The sequence below is a fragment of the Acomys russatus genome, chromosome 19, assembly GCF_903995435.1.
Source record: "Acomys russatus chromosome 19, mAcoRus1.1, whole genome shotgun sequence".
Classification (NCBI taxonomy): domain Eukaryota; kingdom Metazoa; phylum Chordata; class Mammalia; order Rodentia; family Muridae; genus Acomys; species Acomys russatus.
This window is the reverse complement of record NC_067155.1, coordinates 28933808-28953291: the sequence shown is the minus strand read 5'-3', so window position 1 is coordinate 28953291 and position 19484 is coordinate 28933808. Positions and strand designations below refer to the sequence as shown.

General features: G+C 48.4%; 1 protein-coding gene across 1 annotated transcript; it reads left to right on the top strand.

Moving 5' to 3' along the window:
• The first annotated feature begins 964 nt into the window (after positions 1 to 964).
• Positions 965 to 18801, top strand: Arpc1a (actin related protein 2/3 complex subunit 1A). The gene is made up of 9 exons (XM_051162897.1): positions 965 to 1094; positions 3445 to 3549; positions 7178 to 7400; positions 8265 to 8372; positions 11240 to 11452; positions 14783 to 14858; positions 15048 to 15241; positions 17109 to 17199; positions 18430 to 18801. The coding sequence occupies exons 1-9, from the start codon at positions 1031 to 1033 to the stop codon at positions 18466 to 18468; spliced, it is 1113 nt and encodes a 370-aa protein (XP_051018854.1). The 5' UTR covers positions 965 to 1030; the 3' UTR covers positions 18469 to 18801.
• The last annotated feature ends 683 nt before the right edge of the window (positions 18802 to 19484 follow it).

Genomic DNA, 19484 nt, shown 5'->3' with positions numbered 1-19484 from the left:
TTCCCCTTTATCTCCCATAAACTGAAAGTGAGATCCAGACCTTGAGTGGATTTAGAGGGAATATGTTTGGCGGGTGTGCTTCATAACTGGGTTGATCGTCTTCCAAGGTTTATCTGGCATGGTCCTGTAACTTCTTGTTGGACTGATAACTGGCTGACTGACTTGCTTTTAAGTCAGAGTCTTACTCCATAGCCTAGGCTGGCCTGGAACTCACTATGTAGATCAGGCTGGCCTTGAACTCCCAGAGTTCTTCTTGGTTTGGCCTCTTGAGTGCTGGGACTAAGGGTGTGTGCCACCACACTACTCGGATTTATTTTTATTTTTAAATGTATTGTGTGTCTCTGGTGGGATGCCCTTGTGAGTGCAGGTGTCTATGTAGGCCAGAAGAGGCCATCAGATCCCCTGGGGCTGGAATTACAGTTGGCTGTGAGCCAGTCAATGTGGGGACAGGGACTTAACTCGGGTCCTCTGTAATAGCCATAGGCACTGCTAACTGCTGAGCCATCTCTTCAGACCCTGTTCTTCTTTCCTCAGTGGGATTTAAACCCAGGGCCTTGCACATACTGTGTTAGTACTTTCCCATTGAGCTGCACCCCAGCCCTTTCCACCTTGACTACCCATTTTGTTCTTACAAGGACCCTGTTGTGAATGGCGAATCAAATGATTGTTTTCAAGTTGTTACGTGCTGCTCATTTTGCCTCTGTTCAGTACTGTTGGTTTTCATTGCTCTGCCCCTGCTCTGTAGTTCCAGCTTTGATCACTTGGTCAAGGTGAGGACTAGCACCCTGCCTCAATCTTTAACATACGACTGACAGTTCACTGATAACCCTGAGACTAGAGTCTACACTGGCGGCTACAGTGCTAGTCCTGGTTACATACGTGATTACTTTCTGCATCGCCATTGGGTCTTCTCTAATGAGGGATCGATGCTGTACTTATCCCAGATAACACCCTAATTTCATGACATTTTAAGTGTTTTCTATCCTGTTGCTCATTGCAGCTTTCTGACCTCTGGAACCCCTTAAGAATCATGTCTCTGCATCAGTTTCTGCTGGAGCCCATCACCTGCCACGCCTGGAACAGGGATCGTACCCGTAAGTGTGCTTTGAGTGTGCTGCTGCTTTTGTGCGCAGGCCAGAGGTCCATGTCAAGTGTCCTCCTTAATTGCTCCTCAGCCACCCTTTTTCTTGAGACAGGGTCTCTCACTGAACTTAGAATACTTCAGTTTGCTAGGCTGGCCTGCTAGTGGCCATTGAGCTCCAGGTATTCTCCTGTCTTTGCCCCTTCACCCTGCCTGAGGCTATGGACATATGCTGAGGCTATGGACATATGCTGAGGCTATGGACATATGCTGAGGTTATGGACATATGCTGAGGCTATGGACATATGCTGAGGCTATGGACATATGCTGAGGCTATGGACATATGCTGAGGCTATGGACATATGCTGAGGCTATGGACATATGCTGAGGTTATGGACATATGCTGAGGCTATGGACATATGCTGAGGCTATGGACATATGCTGAGGCTATGGACATATGCTGAGGCTATGGACATATGCTGAGGCTATGGACATATGCTGAGGCTATGGACATATGCTGAGGCTATGGACATATGCTGAGGTTATGGACATATGCTGAGGCTATGGACATATGCTGAGGTTATGGACATATGCTGAGGCTATGGACATATGCTGAGGCTATGGACATATGCTGAGGTTATGGACATATGCTGAGGCTATGGACATATGCTGAGGTTATGGACATATGCTGAGGCTATGGACATATGCTGAGGTTATGGACATATGCTGAGGCTATGGACATATGCTGAGGTTATGGACATATGCTGAGGCTATGGACATATGCTGAGGTTATGGACATATGCTGAGGCTATGGACATATGCTGAGGTTATGGACATATGCTGAGGCTATGGACATATGCTGAGGCTGTGGACATATGCTGAGGCTATGGACATATGCTGAGGCTGTGGACATATGCTGAGGTTGTGGACATATGCTGAGGCTGTGGACATATGCTGAGGCTGTGGACATATGCTGAGGTTATGGACATATGCTGAGGCTGTGGACATATGCTGAGGCTATGGACATATGCTGAGGCTATGGACATATGCTGAGGTTATGGACATATGCTGAGGCTGTGGACATATGCTGAGGCTGTGGACATATGCTGAGGCTATGGACATATGCTGAGGTTATGGACATATGCTGAGGTTATGGACATATGCTGAGGTTATGGACATATGCTGAGGTTATGGACATATGCTGAGGCTATGGACATATGCTGAGGCTATGGACATATGCTGAGGCTATGGACATATGCTGAGGTTATGGACATATGCTGAGGCTATGGACATATGCTGAGGCTATGGACATATGCTGAGGCTATGGACATATGCTGAGGTTATGGACATATGCTGAGGCTATGGACATATGCTGAGGTTATGGACATATGCTGCACCAGCTTTTATATGGATTTTGGAGTTTAAACTCAGGTCCTATTTATATGACAAGAGCATTACCAACTGAGCTACATCCCAGCCCCTAATTTTACTTGTGTGTGTGTGTGTGTGTGTGTGTGTGTGTGTGTGTGTGTGTTAGTTCTTAATGTGTGCATATGTGCCTGAGTGTGTGCAAACAATATTGACCCAAGGTCTCTCCAATGCTAGACTGGTACTCTAGCATGGACCTACCTCTTTGCCCCCACTCTTTAAAAATACTGCTGATACATTTCACATGTAGTCATTTCTAGGATTCAAATATTTCAGTCTCGTTAAAAAATATAAAAGTAGTGGTGCACACCTTTAATCCCAGCCCTTGGGAGGCGGAGGCACGCAGATCTCTGAGTTTGAGGCCAGCTAGGTCTACAAAGCGAGTCTAGGACAGCCAGGACTACAAGAGAAACCCTGTCTTGAAAACAAAAAAGTCACTCTTTTAAAACAAATCAGTAGGTTTAGTGTATCCACTGAGTTATGCACCATTTTGTCTAATTTAAATTTTCAGATTGATGGGCTTGGGGGTGTTATTTGTTTGTTTGTTTTTGGTTGTCCTGGAACTCACTTCATAGACCAGGCTGGCCTTGAACTCAGAGATTTGCCATCCTCTGCTTCGCAAGTGCTGGGATTAAAGGCATGTTCCACTACAACCTAGCTCAGGTTGAGTTTTCTTAATGTGAAAAAACATAAATTGAAATGCTTGGAAATCCAAAACTTTTTGAGTACCAACATGGTAGACAAAAATTTTGCATTTTGGCTAGTTGTGGTGGCTCATGCCTGAAATTTCAGCACTTGGAAAGCTGGTATAGGAGGGTCTTGCCTGAACTCCTGCGGGAAATCTTTGCAGTTGCAGTTCTCCGGACTCAAACTCCAGCACTGCAGATAACAAGGGATGACAAGGTGTTAACGGTTCTGCTGCCTTCTTTCTCCAGAGATCGCCCTCAGCCCCAATAATCATGAAGTGCACATCTACAAGAAGAATGGGAGTCAGTGGGTGAAAGCTCATGAGCTGAAGGAACACAATGGACACATCACAGGTAATGCAGCTGCAGGCTCAGGGTGCGCTTTGCAAACGAAGCGCTCTCCTGAGTAAGCAAACAGCCTCACCAAGTTAAGTGGGCCTTCTCATTTCAGTGCCATAAGACTTCCTGAGTTTTCTCTCTTCATTTCCTCCCTTCCTATTCTCCCTCTCTTTATTAAAAAAAATTTTTTTTCTTCACCTTTTTGAAGACAAGGTTTCTCTGTGTGGTCCTGGCTGTCTAGGAATTCGCTATGTAGACCTGGTTGGCCTTGAATCCATAGAGATCTGCCTGTTTCTGCCTCCCAAGTCCTGGAATTAAAGGCATCTGGTTGAATTTTTTTTTTAATAGAAAATATGAGGGGAAAAATAGTACCCTTAATAGTTACAGGCTTCTTGTAGCCCAGGTGGACAGACATAGCACTCTGACAGTGTATGGAGGGCACTGAACCTGCTTTACAAATGGCCTGAGCTAGACCCCAGGAACTGTGCGCATCAAGGAATTGAGGCTGACCATCTCTGCTGCAGAATACATCTTCCTTTGTGTTGTTTTAGGAGCCAGAGTGGCTTGTAACTGAGGCCAGTAAGATGTCTCCCAGGATAAAAGCATAAATTGCCGAGCCTCATGGCTGAAGTTAGTCCTTAAGACTCACATGGAAGAAGAGAACTAACTCCCACCAGTTGTCACCTGACCTCTGCATGTGGTCAAGTGCAAGCCCACATGCTCACACTCTAAATAGATGCAATAGAAGTTGTTAGAATGAAGCAGGAGTGATGCAGCCCCGCCCATGTCAGAGTGCCTTCTACCGCAGTGGCAGTTAACAGGCTCCCCTGTGTCAGGGAAGAGGAAAAGAATGAAGTGCCCCTGTCTGTGGTCTTCCCCAGAAGACATCATCCAGGTTTGTTCAGCGTGTGTGCATGTGCTCATACACTGGTGACATGTCTTCAGTGCTGTCAAATATGAACCTGTCCTAACTGCTGACCCACTCATTGCCTACGGATTGCTCTTGTGTTTTGTTGTTGTTTCTGAGCAGTGCAGCACTTGGGAGGTGGGGGCAGGAGGAGGGTCAGGGTTTCCGGGTCATCCTCTGCTACATAAGGAAGTTTAAGGCCACCTTGGGCTACATGTGTCTGTCATATACTGATTAGCTGAAAGATATTCTTGCCCAGATCAGAAAAATAAACAAAAAACAACTTAACATGTTTTTGAAACTTCTGTATCCTTTGAAGTTGTTCAGCTTTGTGGCTGGAAGATGGCTTGGTAGATTAAGTACCTGCCAGGAAAGCATGAACACATGAAATTGAATCCCCAAAAGCCAGGCATGGCTGAGTGCACATATAATCGCAGGGCTTGAGTAGTAGGGTAGCCAGGCAGAGTCACAGCCTGCTAGCCAATCAAGCCGAATCAGCAAGCTTCAGGCGGAGGGAGAGATTGTGTTTCAAAAAAGCAAGGGAACAGCAATAGAGTAAGGTTCCCAGGGTCCATCTCTAGCCTCCGTGAACTTGGACAAGGAGTTGTCCAGCATTGGGGGCATTGTGGTTCCTCACCACGCTCCCTGCTTTTCCCAGGTGAGCTCAGGAGCTACGTGTGGCATCAAATGCTGTTGCTTTCCACAACCTTGTTACTAGTAGATTTGCCCTTTTCTTCTTCTCCTCCTCCTCCCTCTCCTCCTCATCTTCTTCCTCCTTATCCTCCTTCTTCTTCTTTTGGTTTTTTGAGACAGGGTCTCTCTGTGTAGCCTTGGCTGTCCTAGCCTCATTTTGTAGACCAGGCTGGCCTCGAACTCACAGTGATCCACCTGTCTCTGCCTCCCGAGTGCTGGGATTAAAGGCTTGTGCCACCACGCCCGGCTAAATTTGGCCTTTTGAGGTTCTCTTACCAGTGGCCTCATGCCTACAAATAAGGACACTCATCTTAGTTTGAATTTTAGTATTAGGAAATATTTTTAAATGAGAAAAGACTAAGATGAAAAGACTCTTCTTCCAAAGAGCCAAATCTGTGAACTACTCATAACTTTTCCTGACATCTCTTACAGTCCTTTGAAATTGGACCCATTTTCTCATGGCATCTTTTAGATATGAACAACTTGGAAAAGTCTAAATATACCTCCAGCAGACGTGGATTAACAGTGTTAGACTGTAAGTGGGCGGGCGGGGTATCTGACAAATGTTAGAAAACTGTCAGTATTTCATAGAACTGAGGGTGGCATATGGCAGAGTTTGGAGCTTATTCCTCAGTGTTAGCTACTTCTCATGCCCTGGGTGACCGGGGACTCTGTGTAGCCCAGGCTGGCCTTGGACTCATAGAGATCTGCCTGTCTCTGCCTCCTGCGTGTTAGAGTTAAAGTCGTGTGCCACCACTCCTAGCTGCTCAGCTACTTCTGCTTTGTTTTGTTTGTTTTTTCAAGACAGGGTTTCTCAGTGTAGCAATGCTGTCCTGGACTTAATTTGTACACCATCCTGGTCTTTTCTTTTTTTCTTTTTCTTTTTTTTTTTTTTCCGAAACAAGGTCTCTCTTTGTTAGCCTTGGCTGTCCTGGAGTCACTTTGTAGACCAGGCTGGCCTCGAACTCACAGTAATCCACCTGCCTCTGCCTCTCGAGTGCTGGGATTACAGGCGTGCGCCACCACACCCAGTACCATCCTGGTCTTGAACTCACAGATCTGCCTGTCTCTGCCTCCCAGGTGCTGGGATTAAAGGTGTATGTGACCACTGCCCAACTTTACTTCTTTTTTCCCCCTTGAGACAGGGCTTCTCTGTGTAGTCCTGGCTGTCTTGGAACTCACTCTGTAGCCCAGGCTGGCCTGGAACTCACAGAGATCCACCGGCATCAGCTTCCCAAGTGCTGGGATTAAAAATAGTTTTCTGAAGCCAAGCATGGTGGCACATGCCTTTAATCCCAGCACTCAGGAAGCGGAGGCAGCTGAATCTCTGTGAGTTGGAGGTCAGCCTGGTCCACATAGTAAGTTCGAGGATAGCCCACTGTTACACATAGACACCGTGTCTCAAAAGACAAAAACAAAACAAAAACCCTGGAACCCACATAAATGCTGGGCCAGCTGCTGCCCATAATCCTAGCTCTCCTAACAGTGGGGGATTCCCCAGCACGAGCTGGGTAGCTAGATTAGCAGGAACTGATGTGCTTGAGTTAAGTGAGATCCTGCCTCAGTAAATAAAGGTGGGAAACGATGAAGAAAGACACTTGATGACAATTTCAGGCCTCCGCCACACATGGGAACATGTGCAAACATGGAAAAGCAAACCCAGAATCACTTTATTATAGCTGGGTGAGGTGGTTCCCACCGTTATTCCCAGCACTGGGGAGGCAGAGGCAGAAGGAGCGGGAGTTTAAGGGTACCCTCAGCTTCACAGTAAAGCCAAGACCAGCCTGGGCTTCTTGATACTCTGCCCCAAAGGAAAACGATAATCCCCAGTTCTTCTCTACCTGGCTTCAGAAGGATGCCCCGTCCTCCACACACTGACGAGAAAAACAGCCTTGCTTCTGTGTGAGGTGGTGACCGTAGACAGGATAAGGGTGGGAGGAAACCACCAAGCCCACAGTCACCCCAGGCCCAGCTCCCACCTGCCAAGAGCCCAGTCCCTTGTCATTGGCCAGGCAAAGCAAGTGACCTGTGCCTCATTTGCAGGTATTGACTGGGCTCCTAAGAGCGACCGTATAGTCACTTGCGGGGCGGATCGCAACGCATATGTCTGGAGTCAGAAGGATGGCATCTGGAAGCCCACCCTGGTCATCCTGAGGATCAACCGTGCGGCCACGTTTGTGAAGTGGTCCCCACTTGAGAACAAGTTTGCTGTGGGGAGTGGAGCCCGGCTCATCTCTGTTTGTTACTTTGAGTCTGAAAATGACTGGTAAGCAGTGCTGCGCCCTCTCTCGCCCCTCTTTGTATGGTCCACACTTGGCGTGGCTGTGCTCCAGGACCCTTTGAGGCTCTGCGTTTACTTGGCTCCAGCGGCCCCTTCCCAGGCTGCACAGTGCTTTCTCCCACTCAGTTCCTCAACCTGCATTAGTGTCGTCTCTCCTGTGCACATGACTCAGTTCCCACATCTTTTCTTTTAATCTTCCTTTGTCTTTGCCTTCCCTTCCTTCTTCCCCTACTTCCTTTCCTCCTTCAGCTCCTTCATTTCCATCCCTCCCTTTCCAGCGCCCAACTTTCCTTAATTCATATAGGAAATATTTCTTCCTGACTGACTTCAACCACAGGAACTGTTTACTGTTTGTATTGATTGAGAGATTGTCCCCTAAATCAGTAAATTAGACCTTACTGTAGCCTCAGATGTAGTCTTTGAAAATAAGCTGTAGTCTGTGAAGTTTCTCGGCTTAGGACGGTTCATCAGGCCAGTGTGGTCCACACACCTATAATCCTAGCTTGAGTTTGAGACCAGTCTGGGGTACGTAGCAAGTCGAAGGCCAGTGAACTGTGTGTAGGAAGCTCTTATCTAACAGAAGGCAAGCATCTGGGCCACCCTTCAGCAGCAGCAGCTGTGCATTTTAGGTAGCCCATAAAAAATACTCAGGCATAAATCAAAGGGCATCATTAGAACATTAAAAATAACTTTACTTACAGGCTTTACTTCAATGAATGTAGCTAGCATTTCTTGGGGATTCTAAGTGTATAGTTCACTTGTCTTATTTGAAGTGGGTTTGTTGGGGGTGGCTTTAAAAAGCTATCATTTTTGTTTGTAAGACAGTGTAAAGGTTTTCTTCTTTCTTAGGTGGGTGAGCAAGCACATTAAGAAGCCGATCCGCTCCACAGTCCTCAGCCTGGACTGGCATCCCAACAATGTTTTGCTGGCTGCAGGCTCCTGTGACTTCAAATGCAGGTGGGATAATGAGCTCTGAGCTGCCTGTGGCTCAGCTCTGCCCTGTGTCCGTAGGGTCCCTTTCTGTGTAAAGCACAGCACTGTGAGCCACTCGGTGACACAGGGCACTTACTGGTCTAGAAAAGGAGGTAGGAGTTGTGGTGTGGCTCAGCAGGCAGAATACTCGCTTAGCTTTTACAAAGCCCTGATTTCCATCCCCCAGCACTGCATAGGCCAGGCGTGGTGCTGCAGGCCTGTAACCCCCGCACTATGGATGTGTAGGCAGGAAGATCAGAAGGTCATGGTCATCCTCTGTTACATAATGAGTTTGAGGCCTGCCTAGGCTATAGGAGACCCCTTTGAAAAAAAGAAATGAAGAAAGGGAGAAAAGAAAGCCAGTGAACTGGTACACAGTATCTTATCTGTCATTAGCACAAGTCTAGAGGGGACTTGCCACACTGCCAAGAGCTTGAGGAATCATACCATGGATTGCTTTTTAAAAGTCGTTCTTCTCCCTGGCAGTGGTGGCACACGCCTTTAATCCCAGCCCTTGGGAGACAGAGGCAGGTGAATCTCTATGAGTTTGAGGCCAGCCTGGACTGCAGAGCGAGTTCCAAGATAGCCAGAGTTGTTACACAGAGAAACCCTGTCTTGAAGAAAAAAAAAAAGTCATTCTTCCTTTAGTAAAAGAAAAACAAAAAAGTCGGGTGTGGTTGGCGCACGCCTTTAATCCCAGCACGTGGGAGGCAGAGGCAGGCAGATTACTGTGAGTTCGAGGCCAGCCTAGTCTACAAAGCGAGTCCAGGACAGCCAAGGCTAACACAGAGAGATCCTGTCTCGAAAAATCAAAAAAAAAAAAAAGAAAAGAAAAGAAAAGAAAAGCAAATAATTAGTTACTGTTTTGTGTTGACTAATTGGGAGAAGAGTTGAGACATACACCCCCTTGCGTACCTGTGTCAGTGTTTCTCCACCTGTGCATTGTGACCCCTTTGGAGCTTGAATGACCCTTTCACAAGAGTTACCTAAGACCATCAGAAAACACAGGTATTTATATTACAGTATATAACAGCAAAATTATAGTTATGAAGTGATAACAAAAATAATTTTATGGTTGGGGTGTGGGTGACCACAACTTGAGGAACTGTGTTATAGGGTTGCAGCATTAGGAAAGTTAAGAAGCACTGACCTATGTGAGAAATTTCCAGAAAACTTGACCAGACATTTGTATTTAGGCTTAATTACAAAATAAAACAAAAAGCAAGGATGGTGTGGCTCAGTGGTCAAGCACTTGCCTAGAATCCTTAATTGAGGGCTGGAGAGATGGCTTAGAGGTTAGGAGCACTGGCTGCTCTTCCAAAGGTCCTGAGTTCAGTTCCTTACCAGCAACCATGTGGTGGCTCACAACGGTCTATAATGAGATCTGGTGCCCTCTCTGGCATGTTGGTGTACGTGCAGGCAGAGCACTGTCTATATGATAATAAATAACTTTAGAAAAACAAAAAGAATCCCTAATTGAGGAACTGGTGTGGCTCAGTGGTAGAACACTTGCCTGGCACATAGCAAAACCCAGGGTTCCATCCTCAACACTGCAAATAAGAAAAAACTAAGAAGTAAAAGCTGGGTTGTGAAGATGGAGTTATGGTAGTCTTATGAGCTTTATGTTCAGGAGTTTGTGGCCTGTTATTTATCCAGAGTCATTCTAGCTTCCTTGAAAAGCAAGATGGTACTGTCTGAACACATTGACCGGACCCCACACCCAGGAGGAGCTCACGCCCTCCACTTCCTGATACCCTTAGCCTTCCAGAGCCTCAGCTACCACTGTCATTTGGAGTTGGGCTTAGGGAACCAGAGGGTTTGTTTTGAAGACAGGGTTTCTCTGTATAGCCCTGGCTGTCCTAGAACTCCCTCTGCAGACCAGGCTGGCTTCAAACTCAGAGATCTGCCGGTCTCTGCCTCACCCCTACACCCCCACAAGTACTGAGATTAAAGGTGTGCACCACCATCGCCAGCTCAGAGTTCTTTTAGGGAATCTAAAAGTTCAGTTTCTTTTTACTCTTCCTTCCACCTCCCTCCTTCTAGCTGGGCCACCTCGGACTATGGTCTTCTTGCTTTACTGTCCAGGGGGCTGGAGTTAAGAGTGGACACCACATAGGTTCAGTGTTTTCTAAAGAGGAGTCAGAAGAGACTAGAAGGCTGGTTCCGGTCTTCTGTCCTCTCCTCTTTCTCAGGCTGGGCTAACACACATTACACCCAGCTGTGGGGAAGCAGATAGTGACAGGAGTTAGAAAGAGATCGAGGCCATCGGCTGTGAGAGACCCACTTCATCACAGACTGTCTCTCTCTCTCTGCCATAAGGTGACAGTGGACCCGAAGTGGGGAGCCAGCCCTTGCCTACAGGGGCAAGCACTTCACTGATTGCCCATCTCCCTGGCCCCCGAAGACCCCCCACTGTTTTGGGTGACAGTCTCACTATGTAGCCTTGACTGGCCTTGCCCTCACAGAGACCCTCCTGCCTCTGCCTCCTGTGCACTGCTCAGCTCACCAACACATTTATTTGTCTTTAAGTGAGTTGATACCTGGCTTGTTTTAGGGTATAGGCAGTTCCTCTCCTGCCACTGAGTGTGGGCTCCTAAGAGTGCAGTGCTGACCGTGCCGCTGTAGTCAGTGCAGAAGGACACTCCTGCTGTCTGCACAGTCTGACACGGGGTGACAGCAGCGCCTCCTCGTGTGTGTCTGGAGCCGCTTGCAGATCTGAAGTTGCCCATCGTGTGTTACTATTTTCAAGCTGATCCTTTCTTCTGGACTTTGTTCTGTGGTGCAGGTACCTTTTTCCGTATTCACCCATTCTCATTTGCTTTTTTCTTCATTTTCTATGTTTTGAACAACAGAGTGTTCTCTGCCTACATTAAAGAGGTAGATGAGAAGCCAGCCAGCACACCCTGGGGCAGCAAGATGCCTTTTGGTCAACTGATGTCTGAGTTTGGTGGCAGTGGCACTGGCGGCTGGGTGCATGGAGTCAGCTTCTCTGCCAGTGGGAGCCGCCTGGCCTGGGTCAGCCATGACAGCACCGTGTCTGTTGCTGACGCCTCAAAAAGCGTGCAGTAAGTATTTGCCTTGCACGTGGAGGGAGGGACACGGAGTGTAAACTCTCAGCACCACGCTGAGGCTGCCCTCTCATGGTATCATGCAAACACCCAACAGCTGCAGCTACCTTGAGAGTTATAGGCAGGTCTAAATACCTGCCAATGACTTCAAGGAGTTGGGGCTTCCAGAAACACTGCTTGGTGGCAGTACTGGTAGTCCCTCTGGTGTGCTGCTAACAGGGGTCCCTTCAGAACAGCCAGGGTCTTCTGTGTCTTGTGAGGTGTGAACAAACACCCACTCACCTGATGCAGTGCCACATGACAACCAAAGGATAATGCCACCAAGATCCAACTTCCCGACCAATGAGTGTACTGGGCTCATGTACAGAGCAGAGGTGAGAGGCTCTTCACAGGGGCGTGGATGACCCCAAAGCAGCCACAGCACTAAAAAACAAAATCTCACCTAGCATGGACGATGACCTGTCCATAAGGCACAGATGCGACCTCCCTACTTCAGGTAGCCATCTACACCCTATACATGTTAGTTAGATACAGCTCGATGGCAGGCACAGCACAGAGCGGCTGGGGTCCCAGGGAGGGTCCAGTAGCCTACCCCAACTATGAGGCAGTGCCAAGAGCTAACAGGCCTGACCTTGAAGCTGCTCTGACGAAGGTGACGCTGTGAAGCCTGGAGGACAGCACCACAGAAGTCTCAGTGGGACCCACCAGCCATGAGGGAAATCTGACTGAGCATGTGGCTCACATCTATACTGCTGGCACTCAGGAGATAGAGGCAGGAGGACCATGAGTTCAAGGCCAGCCTGGGCTAAATACCAAGACTTTGTCTCAGGAAGCCAGGACTGAGGCTGCTGCACCTGCTTAGCATGCACACATCTTCAGTTCCATTTCCTACACCACCCAAAAGAGATCCGTGCTTATCCATGCCGTCACCAACAGTGCTGCCTTCATGCCACTGAAGCGTCTGCAGGAAGAGCTTGAGTGTGTCACTGGCTCAGCCTGAAGTACCGTATCAGACGTGGGAGCAAAAGTTGGCTCAGTAGCAAAGGAAGGCGCCTGGAGCCCTACTCTCAGGAATCTTTGCACTGAGCCCTTCCTGTGGGTAGTTAAGGAAAGCTCGTTGTGCTGGTCTCTGGGTTGGCCACTCTGTGTGTGGAAACAGTCGTGGTCAGAGGCACAAAACATATTTCAGAGGTGGTATTTTCTCTCCTCCTCTGAATTTACTATATTAATTCTTTTGTGAAAGGTCACCATGTTAAAACTATGATCTAGAATTCCTGTGTAACCTGGGCTGGGTGTCAAGCTTATACTCCTCCAGATAAGCCAGGCATGGTGGTGCAAGCCTATAATCCCAGCGTTCAGGAAGCTGAGACGGGGGTCATGCGTTTGAAGCCAGCGTGGCCTACATAGTAACACCCATAATACACCAAGCGGGAATGTCTCAGTGGGTAAAGGTGTCCGATGATCCTGATTTGACCTTTGGTGTCCACTTTGTAAAGGAAGGGACCTGACTAGCACAAATTGTCCTCTTACTACACACGCACGCGCACACACACGCACACACACACTAGCACAAATTGTCCTCTTACTACACACACGCACACACACACACACACACGCACACACACACACACACTAGCACAAATTGTCCTCTTACTACACACACGCACACACACACACACACACACACACACACACACACGCACAAATTGTCCTCTTACTACACACACGCACACACACACACACACACACACACACACACACACACGCACAAATTGTCCTCTTACTACACACGCACGCGCACACACACACACACACACACACACACACACACACTAGCACAAATTGTCCTCTTACTACACACACGCACACACACACACACACACACGCACACACACACACACACACACACACACGTGCGCATGCAGTCCTGTTGTTTTGAGCACAATACTCTTCCTTCTGGCTTTCAGTGTTATTTAATGGCAGTGCTGGTGCTGTGCTGGCTGTTGTAGCACCTACGGCTCTCAGCACTTGCTGCATCAATCCTCTGCACTCACAGTGACTAGAAGCTGCCCTTCCAGCCCTGTCCACTCCGCCCTCCTCTTCTCTAGCATGAGCTTTCGGATAATGAGTTAGTCCTTTAATTCTGTAGCTGTTTGACTAAGGGGCCTCCTGAGACATGAGCGGCTATCTAGGATTGTGGGGGTGGTGTGTATGTGTTGAGACAGGGCCTCTCTGAGCCCGGGCTGGCCTCAAGCTCACTGTGGAGCTCAGACTGGGCTGTAGCTCAAGATCCACCTACCTCTGCCTCCCGGGTGCTGGTGTTATAGGTGTGGGCCACCGGCCTGCAGCAGTTAGCTTTCAGAAACAGATCCTGTAGTGTGGGTACCTGGGTTCAAATCCCCAGTCAGGCATGGCCATGTACTGTGACCACAGCATTTAGGGGCAGAGACAGGCAGATCCTGGGAGCTTGCTGGCCAGTCAGTATAGCTAAAACATTGAGCTTCTGGTTCACTGAGAGACCCTTTCTGAGGGAATAACAGAAGGAGAGTGATATCTTCTCTGGCCTCCACATTCACCAATGTAGGTGTACACACATTACATCATCTTTTCATGAAGTAACATGCTGATAGTTTAGCATTAGGTGTTTTTCTGCCATGGGTAGTTATACACATCTGAATACACACACACGTATGCATACACATGTGCACACATACACACTCATGAACACACAGTCATACACGTGTGCGCACACAGAAGAGGCCTGTTTGAGTGTGAGCTCACTGACACTAAGATTCATCTCATAGCAGTGACTCAGCATGGCTGCCAGCAAGTGTCTCTATGGGGCCAGCACTGGTGTGTCTCACCAGCAGTAGTAACAGGAACGACTCATGGCAGGTAAGAGAGGAGAAGCCATTGTAGGCCAGGGCCACAGTCAGAGCCAAGGTTTGAGGACTTGGATACAATAGAGGAGCAGCGCCAGTGTGCTAGGACAGAGGCAGAGAGGAATAGAGACGCCTTAGCAAGGGGCAGAGGGCACAGGCTGGAGAGCTAGCCCTTTACTTTTGATTGATTGATTGATCGATTGATTGAGGGTGCTAGGGAGCAAACCAGGGCCTTGCCCTTTACATTACGCTCAAGGTTTCTAAAGTTTCTAAAGGTCACTTTGGGGTTACCTCATACTTGAGATTCTTGTAAGGAGAGGTCAAAGGGCTCTTTTTAGAGAAGTGTTGGCTAACACTGCAGAAGCTACTTTGAGAATGAGACCTTTGTTGTCCTCTGAGCCGTGGGTGTGGTTCCCCCTAGTGTAACAAGTGTTCTTGTGTTCAGGGTTTCAACTCTGAAAACGGAGTTCCTGCCACTGCTGAGTGTGTCATTCGTCTCGGAGAACAGCGTTGTGGCTGCTGTAAGTATTTGCGATCCTCGCTGTATGCCACGTGCATCTCCATCCAGAAGTCATGCATACCCTGTGACAGGCACGGGGCCACCTCCCTTCAGAGACAGTCAGGTTGGAAGAGAGGCCACAGCTCTGAGCACCCTGCCAGGGTTGGCAGGTGAGAAGGGGCTCTTTGTGCTGACTGACCTCCCTTTTCAGGGTCACGACTGCTGCCCAATGCTCTTTAACTACGACGACCACGGCTGTTTGACCTTTGTGTCAAAGTTGGACGTCCCAAAACAGAGCATCCAGCGCAACATGTCTGCCATGGAACGCTTTCGCAACATGGACAAAAGGGCCACGACGGAGGACCGCAACACAGCCTTGGAGACACTGCACCAGAACAGCATCACGTAGGTGCCACCGGCTGTCTGGGCCTGGGCTTCTGTAGAGAACTGGCTGGCCAGTGTGCCCGCTCTTGACACTTTCCTACAACAGCTCTCTGTGCGCCAGGCCCCAGTGTTGCTGAAGGAATGAGAGCAGTAGTGAGCCTGTGCCTTCCCAGCTGCTTGCTAAGGTTTTATTTTCAGTTTGACAGAGAGGCAGTTGGCTGGGTGTGGTGGCAGGGGCCTTTAATCCCACCATTCATGAGGCAGGGGCAGATGTGAATCTCTGAGTTCAAGGCCAGACTGCACAGTGAAACCCTATCTCAAAAAACAACAAAGGAGCTGGGCGTGGTGGTGCACTCCTGTAATCCCAGCACTTAGGCAGATCTCTGGGAGTTCGAGGCCAGCCAAGGCTATACAGAGAAACCTTGTCTTGAAAAACCAAAAAACAACAACATAAAGTAGGTGGCTGCCACCTCATCATGTGCCCTGCCAGATGCAGTTGGCACCCAGCATTCTGAAGGAGGAGTGTGGCTCCTGTGAGAGAAGGCTGGCTGGCTGGGTAGTCTGCCAGTGCGTGTAGGAGGTAGGCTCATGCTGGGCATGGTGCCACAGGCCTGGAGCTTCAGTACCTGGGAGGCTGAGGCAAGAGTGTTGGTACAATGCCAGCGAGACAGCTCAGTACATAAAGGCGCTTGCTGCCAAGCCTAACAACCTGAATGTGCTCCCCAGAATCTACATGGTGAAACCACACACAACACAAGTTAGATGAAGAAATAGTAATAATAATGTGTAAAGGCCATTCTCAGCTCACAGGCTGTACAAAAATCATCTCTGTGTGCTGTAATTTGTTGTCTCCTTCCTTAGAGGGGCAGGCTCTAGTCTGGACATTTGAGGTGGGGAAGAAAAGACAGTCTGCAGAGTCAGTCTTGGAAGCATTCCATACAGGTTGTTTCCTCTGTCTTCTCAGCTCTGCTAGCATCTGCGGGACAGACTGCCAGCCGCTGACATTAGTGTGTCAATGAGTTCTCTTGTTTATTTTTTATTTGTTGTTCTGGATTTGGGATTGAACCCACGACCCAAGACTCACTAGGCAAGCACTCTACCACAGAGCCACAGCACCATCCCCTTTAAGACGAATTTCAAAGGCAAGGAAGGCTCAGGGCCTTGTGCTCTGGCTGTCCTAGCAAATTGATTACAGAGGGCTTATTGGGGATCTGTTTGGCTTCAGTCATGCTCTGCTCATGCCTGCATTTCAAAATACAAAACAATTCTTTCATATCTGCATCACTTCTGAGCCCCTACTCCTACCATCGCATGCCGAGGCCATCATCTCTCCTTCTCCTGGTCTCGGTCTCTCTGCCTCTGTCTCTGTCTGTCTTTCTGTCTCTCTGTGACGTAGGATTTCATGTAGCTTAGGTTGGCTTTAGGTTAGATTCATTATTGGCAGAATAGAGGGGTATAGAATTGTTATGTTACTGAGGATGACTTTGAACTTCTAATCTCTTCTGCCTCCGCCTTCAAATTGATAGGGCTACAAGCATGTACCAACACACCCAATTTATGTGGTATTGGGGATCCAACCAGGCCATCATGTGTTCTAGGCAGGCACTCTGCCAGCTGAGCTACATCCCAAGCTAGTGAGCCCACTCCTGTTTGGAGACAGTCTTACAAGCTACGTAACCCTGATGGGTATCTGGAGCATAATCTATCACCTCGCTAGCTTTAGGATATTTTCTGACTCTGATTGTTGTGGCCCAATACTGATGGGCATGTTACTATTCAAGAGTGAGAAGAGAGTGCATCTCCTTCAGTGGACCTTACTGTTGGTAAGGATGGTTGGGCTCACTTGCACCACAGGCCTCATGATCTTTTCATTTTGCTTTTCTTCTAGTCAAGTGTCTATTTATGAGGTGGACAAGCAAGATTGTCGCAAATTTTGCACTACAGGCATTGATGGAGCCATGACAATTTGGGATTTCAAGGTATGTCTTCCTGGTGGTGTTTTTTGCAGCACTGGGGATGGAACTTGGGGCCTCACACATGTTAGCAGAGCACTCTTCCACTGAACTCCCCTAGCCCTTGAATTCCGGATACTGTCAGCTGCTGTGTATGGCAGAAGAGCTGGGTGGCTGATGTCTCCTGGATACTGTTGTTCTTAAGAAAACTTGATGCCATGGTTGAAGCAGGCCCTGTGTTGGCCACTAGCCCACATTTCTGTGTATAGACATTTTTATAGTTCACACCAACTTATTTAATAAACACAACTGGCCATGGGGCTCATTCCTGTAATATCTACACTTGGGAAGCTGAGGCAGAAGGATTGCTTTGAGCTTGAGGCCAGTCTGTGCTAGAGAATAGGACCTTCCTTGCCTCCCCAAAAAATAACGCAATGAGCTAAGAAGACAGAACACACACAGATACAGATACATGCACACGTGCCAGATGTGGTAACACAAAGACTACTCTAGGGGCCTGATTGGTGGCTCGGCAGTTAAGACCTTTTGCTTAGCACTCAGGGTTCGGTGCCCAGCACCCACATGGCAGCTCACAGTTAAATGTAACTCCAGTTCCAGGAATCTGAGCCCTCTTCCAGCTTCCAAAGACACCACACATACCTGCAGGCAAACATCATACACACAAAAATACATCAATGAGCCAGGTGAAGTGGTGCACGCCCCTAATCCCAGCACTCAGGAGGCAGAAGCAAGTGGATCTCTGTGAGTTCGAGGCCAGCCTGGTCTACAAAGTGAGTCCAGGACAGTCAAGGCTACACAGAGAAACCCTGTCTCGAAAAACAAAACAACCAAATTACATAAATAAAGCTTAAAAGTCCAGGCATAGTGATGTATATCTTTACTCCCAGGGGTCAGAGGAAAGTGGATCTCTGTGTGTTGGAGGCCAGCCTAGTAGTTTATTTAGAGTTCTAGGCCAGCCAAGATGATGGAGTGAGACCCTGTCTCCAAAAAAAGAAGGCGGCAATGGTGGTACATGCCTTTAGCCCCAGCACTCTTGAAAAAAAATGAAAAGGGGGGAAGGAAGGATATGCAGGAGTGAGGTGATACAAGCCTTGTGGGGAACCAGCGTGGAGATGAGGCCTGGAGAGTGCAGCGTGAGGAAGTGGGCCTGTGCACCCACCGTGGAGGAATGCAGCAGTGTGGCAGGGAAAGCAGGCAGCCCGTCTCAGGACTGATCAGTATTCTACTTTTCTCAAGACCCTAGAGTCTTCCATCCAAGGCCTCCGGATAATGTGAAAAGTGAGCCTCCGCCATCCAGCATGAGGGACGGGCTGAGCACACTCTGCCGTTCGCATGTGGTGAGACCCTCCAGCCCATGGAAACACTGTCGCACTGATCAAGCAACTAGTGTGTGTTCGTGTGGATGTTGTGGATTTTAAAGACAGCAGTGGTTTGGTTTGCTGCTGCTGTGTTTTCTTTCACTTTGTTTTGTTTTGATTTTGCTTTCTCATTCCATTTTTGACCAAAGCTTCCTTTAAGTAGTTTATCACGGAACATTGTCACACTGACTTAAAGGGCAAGGGAAGTAGATACGTTGTCTGCTAAAAAGATTAAAGACGAATCCCAAGTGTGCAAACGTGGTTTTTTTTTTTTCTTTATATTCTGTTTCTAGCAGAAAAAAACAGGTCCATCACCATTAGATTAGCCTGTTTTTAGGATCAGGCCCCGGGTCTCAGTTCCTTACACCGCACCATCCTCTACGATCTTCAACCAGAGAGAACCGTGGGTTGAGCTGGGCCTGCCGTGCACACCTATAGTCCCAGCACCAGTAAGGCTGAGACAGGATTGAAGTTCAAGGTACAAAACAACATAACACGCCTCATGGGGACCAGGGGCATCTGGTGACTGTTGCTGGAGCACTGCATTCCTTCTGCAAAGTTGGTGCGCAGAACGCTGTACTGGACAGCTGAGAAGCTGTTGAGAATCCTTCCTCCACTCAGGAGCAAAGTCATTAGAGCATGCTCTGGGGAACCATGGCCTATCCAGTCTCTTTCCTGTGCCCTGTCCATGAAAAGAGGAAAGGGGGGCCACTGACATCTTGGCTTAGAGACTCCTGTGCCCAGCCTGAGAGATTTCCACCTTCAGTGTCACGTACGATGGGCAGGACTAAGGGTCACTCTAGGTGAAAATATCATGAGTGGCAGAATCACTTGGGGCACGGAGGCAGGAGGATTGCCTTAAGTTTGAGGCTAGTCTGGTTGGTCTACGTGGTAGGTTCTAGGCCAGCCAAGACTATCTATCAAGACCCTGTC